The sequence below is a fragment of the Trachinotus anak genome, unplaced genomic scaffold, assembly GCF_046630095.1.
Source record: "Trachinotus anak isolate AG129_WGS33_773 ecotype Australia unplaced genomic scaffold, CSIRO_AGI_Tana_v1 ptg000009l, whole genome shotgun sequence".
Classification (NCBI taxonomy): domain Eukaryota; kingdom Metazoa; phylum Chordata; class Actinopteri; order Carangiformes; family Carangidae; genus Trachinotus; species Trachinotus anak.
The window spans coordinates 6,598,894-6,610,143 of NW_027273860.1; the positions used below are offsets into that span (position 1 = coordinate 6,598,894).

An 11,250-nucleotide genomic window follows, 5' to 3' on the forward strand; every position below is an offset into this window, starting at 1 on the left:
AGTGGGCTCCGTGGATTAGGGACGTGACAGGCTTGGTTAATGGAAGACAGGGCCCAGAACCTCTAGCCTGGTAGCCTGCGTGATTGAGTATGGAGGAATATGATTAATGATTCAGAGGCTGAGTTTAAATAGTCAGTGCTTTAGGGTTCTGCTGTGGTGTTATTTAAATCTCCCAGTGAACAAAGAGGAAAGAGATGGAGAAGCTCTCTATGGTGAAGAAAATTAGAGGTTACTGATACTGACTGTCGCTCGGGCTGTTAGTTTTTAAAAAACAATTGTTGTTCTATATGTTCTGTGCTTTTGATCCCTTTCTCTTACTAGATGTTCAACAGATTTCTCCTCTCACCTCCTCTCCCATCTCCTTCTCCTCTGTCCCTCTTGGAAATGGAAACTTGGTTTCCATAGTTACTGAGGGAAACTGAGGGAGTTGCGATGGCCACAACATCTAGGTCACATGGGTTGCTTTGGACTCTGTGTTTTGTATGACTCTTGTTTTAGGAATGTCAAAACAATGCAGTCTCGATCCGTATGCTTACATGTCTTTCCCTCCAGAGCCCTCTGTTCTGAAACCTCATGAATACCCTCCTCTGCACAGCCATATATTTTTAATTTTCTTTTGTCTTGAGGCTTTTCTTTGACACAAGCAAGATCCCCATCCAGGCCCATGGAGTTAGAGTGCATCTGTAAGACTGTTGTTTATTAGCAACAATGTACATATATTGTGGCATTTTCAAAGCAGCCTTTAATAAATGGCTTTGGATCTGCACAGCTCAGTATAAGCATTCTTTCAGTCAGTGTCATTGAAGGATAAGGCTGGCCATATTTTGTCCTTTTTTTTATTTTCAACAAATCCCATTGAAGAGAGAAAAGCCAACCATGAACAGATCCTACCAACAGGTATTATCTGTGTAGCCACAGCCTAATATATCTTATCCCCTTGTGCCATAGAGCTCCATTGTATAAAAAAAAATATTAAAAAGACATCATTGAGCTCCACTGTTGCATTGGACAGCATGTTCTTTCATTGCTGCAAACATGGGCACCCTGGTGTTTTTTTAATCCTTTTTAGGCCTGCTGCCATAAACACTCCGTTACTCCACAGCTGAAAAACGTCCCCAAAGAATGTGCTATTTTTTCCTCTCTGCGTAACATTTGATAAAAACTACAATGACGAAAAAAAAACAAGACGTCTATTTGTGACACATTTTTTTTAAGAGATTAACATCTGTTGGAATGACTGGTCTCGGGGCTGAATGCCACAGACAGGGTCGAGAAGTCGGACTGTTTTTGGTTTTCGGTCTCTTCATGGGATTTGTTAACAATCAGAAAAGTACACACAACTGGCAGCCTTATTCTTTCAGTAATAAGTTATGAAAAACAATAATAAAATTCATTAATGTTGCATTCTCGCACGGTCTTGAACATGAGAGAAAACCTCATGCAGACAGCAATCTAAATGACGGCAGCTCTGCATTAATGCATGTTATTTTCTCAGCTGAATGCATAGAAAGAGCTCAATGGGAGCCCTGCTAATGTGTCACATTAGCCGTGTTTAACAGTGTCAATAAAGGATGGATGGGAGGGAGCAAAGGGGAAATTAATAAACCCTTCCACGTCCCTCCCACTATGACTTTCTTGCTGTCTGGGTAACATAATAGGACCGATATTCCCCACAGGCACCTGCTAATGGCTTGTCACTATACACAGCCTCCTTATGGGACAGAGCTCAAGAAAGAGAACCTGTCAGGCTCTCTGAAATGGTTTTAGCATGCTAAATAGGCTATTTTGACACTGTGACTAATAGCCACAGTGTCAAAATAGCCACAATATGTCTCCTGTGTTATAATTTCTTGTCTTATTGGGCATGAAAACAGATATGTTTTTGGCAACACTGGATCTTGATAACAAAGGACACCTCATTTTTAAATATGGAAAATCATCAAAACTATTAAAGCTGCCTGAGGAATAAATGAATTAATCTCATCCCATTTTGAGGACAAAATACAATCACTGAATTTGTGCAGTGTTATTTAGAAATTACAATCAAATAATTGCTTGTTATTTTATCACCCTGGTGGAAAGTGAGCTCACTGAAGTATTTAAAACTGATACAGCTTTGTTTGAACTGCATCTAAAGACACAGACAGCTGCCACCACATACATGCACGGTTACACACAGGGGAACCCGTCTAGTGAATAATGCAGTTAATAAAGCAATCTAGTTAAACTAGGTGACTGACAAACACAGCCGTTCATTAGATTAAAGGCTGGAGGGTGTAATGAATGCGAGATAAGGCTACATATCTCGTCTGAGATCGTGAGCAGTCAGTTTCAGCTGCCGGGCTGCGTTCTTTTCTCGCTTTGTGAAGCAGGAATCACGGGAGAAATGATGCAAGGCAGACGACATGCCGAAAATATACACTTACACGATGAAGCCAAAGGAGATTCTTTATTATCATGTGCTAACTGTCAGCTTTCTCTCTTTTTCTCTGCAGGTGTTCTAGCATTCCTAGCACTGCTAGTAGGACTGGTGTCATCAGCACAGGAGCTGTACCTCAGCCAGACGTCCCAGGACTCTGTCTCCATGGCAGCCGCCCACAGCAACCCCAAGACTTCCCCTGAACCTCCCCACCTGAACTGGCATCAGGAAGGCTCCAGTAGTGGGGAATGGCCATCCAAAGGAGGCGCTCAACCCACAAACATCATCCTCCCTACTGTTGCCCTCCACCCTTCAGCCTGGCTTCACACCACCCAAACCTCCAGCCTGGCTGATGAAGAGCCTCCCATTCATGACACAAATACTGTCACCCCGAACACTGTGAGCACTAAGAGCTGGGTTAATCATCCCCTGGAGCCGAGCTCTGATATTGTAAACCAAGGCCACATGCACAAATTGGTCAGGGTACCTCAAGTCCATAACCCAGTTACAGTCAGCACTAACCAGGCCAGCAGCAGCAGCCCTAAATTTCTCAGCTCAGTGGTCCCAAATATAGATGTGGAATCTACTGCCAGAGGTGCTCCAAACCCCCTGGCTCTTATGTCCAGCTCTGGATCAGACAGAGGAGATACGCTCTCTGCACATCATGACGGGCCCTCCTCACTATCCCTTTCATCCATAGGTGGTGACCCTGCACTTGGCCTGAAACTCAGGGAGTATGCTCGAGGTGTTGCAGAGGTGGCTGCACACCATGCCATCACCCTGAGGGAGGTGCATGCAGTGAATGAGCCCCCCACTGATGGGCTGGTGGTAGACCCAAATGCAGGGTCTGTTTCTTCAGTCAAGAGCCCACCAGAGAATCTATCTTCCACTGCGTCCACCCCATCCCAGTCCACTGAGCCGAGCCTCAAAATGCAGATTCCCACAGTCATCCCAAACAATCACAATGCACCCAACGAGACCACCAGCGAGGAGGGTCATGGTCAGGTTGTTCAGGGTAACGGCACAGACAATTCCCCTCTGGGACACTGGTTGGGGAATGTAACTACACATGGAGGGCTGCTCGCTAACAGCAGCTCAGTCGAGGAGGTGCATGCCCAAGGGAACAGCTCGGAGGCCCCTTCCACAGCCAGCAGGAACTTCCTGAACAGGCAGGTGCCTTCCACCACCCAGGACCCTTTGACACCCGCCAACAGCTCGGGCCCCACCGTCGACTCCCCACCTTCCCGCATGACCATCTGCTTGAGCAGGATGGACTTTGTGTGGATTGTGCTGGCCATCAGCGTGCCTGTGTCCTCATGTTGTAAGTAAAATCGGCTTAAAAAGTATTTAATTAATGAAGGTAAAAGTGCCAGATTACTTTAGAGTTTTGGTTGAACTTTACTTGAAATCTATTCACGGTGTCTATTTAAAACAAAGTTCCTAGACAAAGAAATTGTTTCACATTTCCAGAAACTTATTTATTTGTTTTATTGGGGAGAATTAGATGAGAAGATTGATACCACTCTTACATGTGTATGCTAGCAAGCTGCAGGTTAGCTTAGCTTAGCATAAAGACTGGAAACACAGTCCAATACATAACCCACTGTAAAAAAAAAACATTACATTTTTATCTTTTGGTGTGAGGATTAAACAAACAAGATAAATGCATTTATCACTGCACTTTGGAGGTGCTGATGGGAGACAAACCAGCTGTTTCCCTTTGCTTCTAGTCTTTTGCTTCTAAGCTAAGCTAACTGGCTGCTAGCTGTAGCTTCGTATTTTACTGACAGATAAGAGAGAGTGATCAAGCTTATCATGTCACTCTGGGAAAGAAAGAAAAGTATTTCCCAAAATGTCGAACTATTCCTTTAAGGAAACTTTCACTTTCTTTCTTTTGACAGAGACCAGACGCCCTTCAGGGCCTGATCTTGTTGCATTAAACTAGAGTCTGTGCAAAAGCATTATAACTGCAAAGGAGCAAGAGTCTTTTTTTCATCAAGGACCATAACAATTGCAATTTCTTTGCCTTTGGTCCGTTATAGGTGGAGAAATAAGATTTCTTCTCCTTTGATATTTTTTTTTTTTCTTGTGTTATTCCTGAACATTTGCCTTTGCCATTTGTTTTTAAGAGGCCGATAGCTTGGTTGTTTCAGATAACTCAAAGTGACTACAAGGCACATCACCAGCAGTCATTTCTAACAGCATTCTCTGGTGGATTTTTCTTTTTTCTTTCCGCCACAGTTTATTCTACCAGTGGCACATTTTCCAGAAACATGACAACCTCTACCTGAGCAGCTCGTGTGGGCGCTTTCAGAGGCTATTTGAAGCAGCAGCTCTTCCAACTACTGTGCTAACACTGGTTTTCCTTTTCCTGCCTCCGCCTGCTGTAGCTGTGCTGTTGACCGTGTGCTGTATGAGGAGGAAGAAAAAGTCGTCAAGTCAGGAGAACAACCTCAGCTACTGGAACAACGCCATCACCATGGACTACTTCAGCAGGCACGCTGTGGAGCTGCCCAGAGAGATACACACTCTGGAGAGCGAGGTACAAACTACTGGCACAGTGTCTCCATTAGTACACAACACTGCACACACAAGTGGTGAGACATTTACTTGATGTTTCACTACCAGTCAGCAGAATGGTTTTAATGAGTATGGAAAGAACAAGAGGATCCATGTCCAATCTTCCCAGTCAGCAAAGCCCCGCGGCCTGCTGAAGTGCACTTGAGCATGACACTGTATTACTGGGATTTATAGGGATGCTATCCCTGCATGTTACAGTACTGAGTCCTAAACCGTTTTTCACGTCTAGTATTTCCTTGAATTAAAATTCTGAGAATAGCAGTATGATGTAATTTCTCTCCAAAACTTTGAACTTTGATTATTCGTTATTAGTAAATGATTAGTTCATTCATTGTGAACACGTACAACGCTGTAAACACAGGTCATATTAGGCTGCACGCTGGCAATCTTTATCAATCCCCTCGGCCTACATTGATTGATGGGTTTATTTGAGTGTCCTGCACCAAAAGGTGCCCAGTCGATACGAGCTCCCAGGACAGCAGCAACAACAAGATGATCACTCTGTAAATCTCATTAACCAGACCCACAAATTCAAAAGGGAAGCATTTCCTAAGGTTAGGTGTTAATATCAGAAACGATACAGGGTATTCTGTCTCTCTGAAATCACGCCATTAAAAAGCCAAAAAAGCAGTTGCTCCTCAAGAATGTCTTTATATCTGTCTTTGTCAGTTGCCAGGGGAAGGGTACCAGTTCTTAATATGGCTTCTCATATTGTACATATTTTGAATGTATGCACAGTATTGTATATTTTCAGTACATCCATTATATCCTTGTCTGTAGTTTGTCTAAGTTCAGCACTGTATATTGTACTGAGTGTGTTCTTCTTAACATATTGAAATATTTGACCTATAGTTTGGCTTTTGGCTTCATAAAGAGTTATTGTTTCTCATATTACTATAAAAGGCCAAAGGTTGTCATGCTTCACCATGATAAGGAATTCCAGCTGAGGAACAGAGTCTTTTGGTGCATTACAGCACCATCTGTTGGATACTGTAGTCTATAACAGTGATATGCATTTTACTTGGCATTAAATCTGCAATCTTTCTCCTCTTCTTTCTGGTATCATTTTGATTTATCATTGCTTTGTTCAGTTTGCATGTTTTTTTATTATCTCCTGTCCAGTGACCATTTCACTCACTGTGTGTGTGTGTGTGTCTCCTTTCTTTTATCCCTCAACTGTTGCACAATTTGCATTCCTTTGGTGCCTGTGGGGGCATCAGGAGAGGGAAGCTGAGGTTGGATCATGTATAGGATGCCCCTGGTGACACCCAGGTGTTGTTTTCCTCTGCTTTTCCTGTCTCTGTAGAGCAGCAGCCTTATAGCTTCCCTTGTACTATAGGCAAATGAGAGGGCTCTGGGAGAAATGATCGTAAACCTAAATGACAGTATTAATTTGATTTGATTGGACCCTGCTGATAAAATGGCCCCATTCTCGCTGTAAAACTAATTATTTTGCTTTTCACACCTCCCTCCTCTGGCACTGCCTCATTACTGCTGACTCACCATAAACAACCATTTCTACATCATCATCACCCCCCCTCCCCCCTATATATACATTAAGTCCCTCAGTTACCTTGTTTCTTCTGAGTCATCCCTCCCTTTTGTCTCTGCAATCATGAAGTGTTTACATCTTCCCCTCTGCCTCCCTTTATATCTCTGTTTGTCTAGCTTTGTCAGATATCTTTGTTCACCATCTCCTTTAAAAGCCCCGGGCTGCACAAAATCCATATTTTATTCTGTTCGCCCTCCACACTAAACTGTCTGACTCTGCTCCTCGCCTGTAGACTGACATAGATACAGTAGACCGCAGCGTGTGCCCTAATGGTGATGCCCTGAAGCGTGAATCATAACATCATAGCTATTGTTTGACAGTTTGGCACCAGTGTTAATTGTTTTCCATATGTGTGTGTGTGTGTGTGTGTGTGTGTGTGTGTGTGTGTGTGTGTGTGTGTGTGTGTGTGTGTGTGTGCATTTGCAGGAGCATGACACTTGTCTACCCCCTAATGGAGACTACAGTGGCAGCAGTGTGGTCCTGGTTAACCCTTTCTGCCAGGAGACCCTCTTCATCAATAGAGACAAAGCTTCTGCCATCTAGAGACAGAAAACCAGAGACTACTCCCCCTGCTGTTGTTGTCTATTTTATATATGTGGTAAATATTCAGAGACTTTGACTTTATACTGTATATTATAAACACAAAGAACAACCTGAAAGGAGAGTGACGTAAACAGACACTATTTACTATGAGGATGCACCTGCATATTTTTCTGATGTACATTTTCTACAAAAGGCTTAATTGTGATAAAAGGTTTTTATTGTCTTTATAAAATACAGAGTATATGTGGTTTTGTTTCATTACAGTGGCTTGATGGTGAGTGCACTGTGGATGTTGCCACATGAAATCTGCTTTAGAGAGAGAAACGTGCTATTAAAGCATTTAAGCTGTTCTTTGTAATTTTATTTTTCCTTTAAAATCAATCCCAAAATACTTATAGCCTGTTGAACTTGAATATAGCACCTAAAATATGTACTTGCAAAATATTGTGTATGAAATCAGGGTCTGTATTTATCAAACTTCTAAGAAAGTTACAAATGCCATCAAGTTTAAGAACTGAATTATAGGAATGGTAACTTTTATGAACAACTCTCAAATGATCACGTTTGATTGTAAGTATGCTCAGGGCAGGAATGGCCAATCAGACACAAGGATTTAACCTGCATCTGCCCCATTGTTCATTGTTATGCATACGTGATTTAAATTTCTTAAGTTGATTTTCTTTGTGTGAAATCTCCAATTAAAATGTGAGCAACAATAATCTCATATTTTTATAATATACACTATTTTTTATATGATAATAATGATAATGCTAATGATAATAATATATTTTATTTATAGAGCAACAGAATAGAGCAGAACATCTTACAAATTGAAGCAGTTTAAAAATGTTACAAATACAAGATATATACATTGTAAATAAGGATTAGATAATAGGAAATAACCAAAGTGGATGAGGAAAGAAATGTGCTTTTTGCTTTATAAAGCAGTTTTAGAAATGTTTCAAATATAAATCACGATTAAAAATTAATAAATTGGATGTAATATGAACAAAAAGATAACAAAACTGGAGGAGGAAAGAAATTTACTGTTGCTAGAGAAGGTACATCAGAGACAACATAGTATAATATGAAGAATTTAGTACCACACTGACAAGTGCAGACAATGAAGATGCGTGGGAAGTGGCTGCAAATCAAAATTAGAGCCATTTAGTTGTTTGAACCCTTAATAAATATAATAAAGCTAACATATTATTCATCATGACTGATGATAATCACTTTAAAACATGACCCAGAAGGCGTGTGTTATCCTCCGTCTGAAGTCGTCTAGGCTCAAGGTCACCTTTTAACCAAATTAAGAGGCCCTCTCTCTTAAAGTTAAGAGCATTTTAAGTCATAAAAAAAAAGTGATTAATAGGTTTTATTCTTAAATTTCAAAGGAGGAGTAAAAGTGAAGGACTTTAACTTTTATCTCGCAGAAGTTTGATAAATACGAGCCCAGATTTTAATGGTTAATTTGAGCGGATGTGGATGATGTTGGGTCTACATCTGGCAGTTCTGAACGATGGTGCATCTGTCAGTCAAATGAAACTGACTTAAAAATGGCTCTTGCCCTCATGTGTCACCAGCTTCTCTTTAGAGGGACCACATAGATGTCTTAATTCTTTATGTTGGCCCTTTATATATCAGTATGTGTATGTGTGAATGCCTTGTTCATGCATGTAAACATACCGTGTGAGTGTGCAGTAGAGTGTGTAAGGGTGGACGGATGAGTTGAAATGTGCTGCCCCCTTAACCAAATATCACTGTTACTTTAAATCAAACAAGACTTTGCATCACTTTGAGCTCAGTTTGACCTGTTTCTCTGTGTGTGTCTGTTTGTGTGTGTGCCTCTGTATGTGTGCCTATCTGTTTGTTTGTCTCTTGTCTGTATCGTGGAGTGGCTACTGGTTATAGCCCAGTTTGAGAAAGATTTTCTCAGCACTGTAGGAAACGATTAGACCATCCCTTGCTACTAGAAGTGTCTCCCTCCATAAATAACGTGTTTGTCCATCAATGCAAACTGTGTTTGTTGAAATGTTGAATGATTGTGAATCAGTTGCTGGACCATATAATATGTGTTAGAGGCTCTCAAGAATCTTGACCAATGAAAACACTGAAACAAAAAATGTATGCTGAATATTTACTGTGAGCACATACAGAGGCGTTTGAATATTTAGTTCAGTTATGGAACCTGTGGTCCTTCGATCATCTGTTTTACTTTGCATCGCTGCAGTTTTATTCAATAATCAATGCTGCCTGCCTCTATTGTCGCTAAAGATTTTCTGCATTGTGCGATGTTGTTCTGAAATCACTGATTCAAGCGGTGGTGGTGAATAACACGGTTAAACATATTGATATTTCCTGCATTGGATGCTCACAGCTGGGCTTGTTGTTTTGCACGCTGAAAAAGTGGATATTTTACAAAACGTTCAGTGGCACGGTGGAGCAGTGTTCAACATTATGTATTTTTTGTACTGTAGTATACACTGTACTTTTTACTGCTGAGCAATAAAACAACAACAACAAAAAAAAAAAACACTGACTTTTCTGTTTGTCTAATTAATTCTCTTGAAAATTGAATTTAATAAACAGGCACACTTCCTCATATTTTACCATGGCTGACTGATTTTGACCATCACAAAACAGTGATTTCAAGCCGTAAACCTACAGTACGTGCCAGTTAGATATCACACCTGTTGGTTATGTAACAAAGCACTGTGAAAAGTCGACCGCAGCACATCCATTGATGTGGTGAGCTGGAATTTTCTCTTTGTGCTGCATCTGGTCAAGTGACCTCGAGCTCTGGGAATATAACGTTAGTTCATTAATCTGTTTACAAGCCTGCTTTACTGCTGAGGTTGGGCTTAATTTAATGCGTGTTGTTGTTTTTTTTACAGTTCAAAACAGGCAAAACATGACATTTAAACTTTTGACAGTGACTCATATTTGAAAATCTTGCAAATTTAGTTCAAATTCATTTCCAAACAGGTAGTAGGCTATCATGGGAGTTTAAAAGTTAAATGTATCCGCTCCACCCAGGTGTATTCTTCTTCTCTATCTAAATTGATATGTTCCTACATGAATCTTGTTTTTAAAAATAAACAAAACATCGCTTTTACTTTTGGGCCTACTAAAAGATAAATCTTGGAAGATTTGTTTTGATATCCATGTCTCATCTGAAGCCATTTAAACTAGAAATGTTAGGAATGGCTCTATTACTAACTTTTCTAACTGTAGACTTGATGGTTAATGATTTTAAGCAAAAGCAAAGTACCATGCCGGATGAGGATTTTCCACAACCTGCTTACGCAGAAGTTGTTATTTTTGATGAATGGCTGGATTAACCTCCTAGGAGGCCCAGGGGCAAACTTTTGTTGTTGGAGCCCCCACAATACTATAGTTTCATTATTTCTTCAGGCACCCACAAACCAATTGGTACTCTACAGCTAGAGTTGATTGACAGAATGTGATTGGCAACAATTCTGACAAATGATTAAAAGTATAATTTTTAAGTGAAATGTCAAAAATTAAATGGTACCAACTTCTCAAATCTGATAATTTTTTGGTTTTTCCAGTTTACAGACAGCAAACTCAATTTTTAACTGTTGGTGAAACCAAATAAATAAATAAAGATGTGAAGAATCAACGAATAAACAACTGATTATAGAAAGTAACTAAAAAATGTATTGGCAATGAAAATTACCACTGGTTGCAGGCTTACAGTTCTCCCATCGTGGTAATAATATTGTCTTGCCCTAGATTTTCTGTGTTAATTTCTTAACACACAGAAGAAATGGAGGCAATTTGATAAAGCAACTTCATAACACATGCTCACAGTATGAAGTGAAACCTTCTTAAAACTAGCTTTCAGACTCTCTTCAAGATCCAGGCCACAAGACAAGGATGGTGTCATAGCTGATATTTCAGAGATGCAAATTTCAAACTAATTTATAATTAATTAAATTACGATATATATATGCAGCAAACCTGGGCTCTGGGGCCCCTGAGCAGGTCCACACTTTGCTAATCTGTAAAGCAGTAATACATTATCTATTAACCATTAATAAAGTCATGGATTACAGTTTATAAAACTTTTATAAATTGTATTTATTAGAAAATTGTACCAAATTTAATTCAAGAGGTTTTTAATTTTATC

The 11,250-nt window shown here is 40.2% G+C and overlaps 1 protein-coding gene across 3 annotated transcripts in view; it reads left to right on the top strand.

The window, feature by feature from the left end:
* The window catches only part of tmem108 (transmembrane protein 108), a 44,133-nt gene extending 34,530 nt beyond the window's left edge, over positions 1 to 9,603 (top strand). For all 3 annotated transcript variants that reach the window (XM_071484816.1, XM_071484815.1, XM_071484817.1), the window contains exons 3-5: positions 2,496 to 3,740; positions 4,810 to 4,961; positions 6,978 to 9,603. In XM_071484816.1, coding sequence (XP_071340917.1) covers positions 2,496 to 3,740; positions 4,810 to 4,961; positions 6,978 to 7,094 — 1,514 coding nt within the window. In that variant the 3' untranslated portion in view covers positions 7,095 to 9,603. The remainder of the gene's footprint in view (positions 1 to 2,495; positions 3,741 to 4,809; positions 4,962 to 6,977) is intronic.
* Positions 9,604 to 11,250: the final 1,647 nt, after the last annotated feature.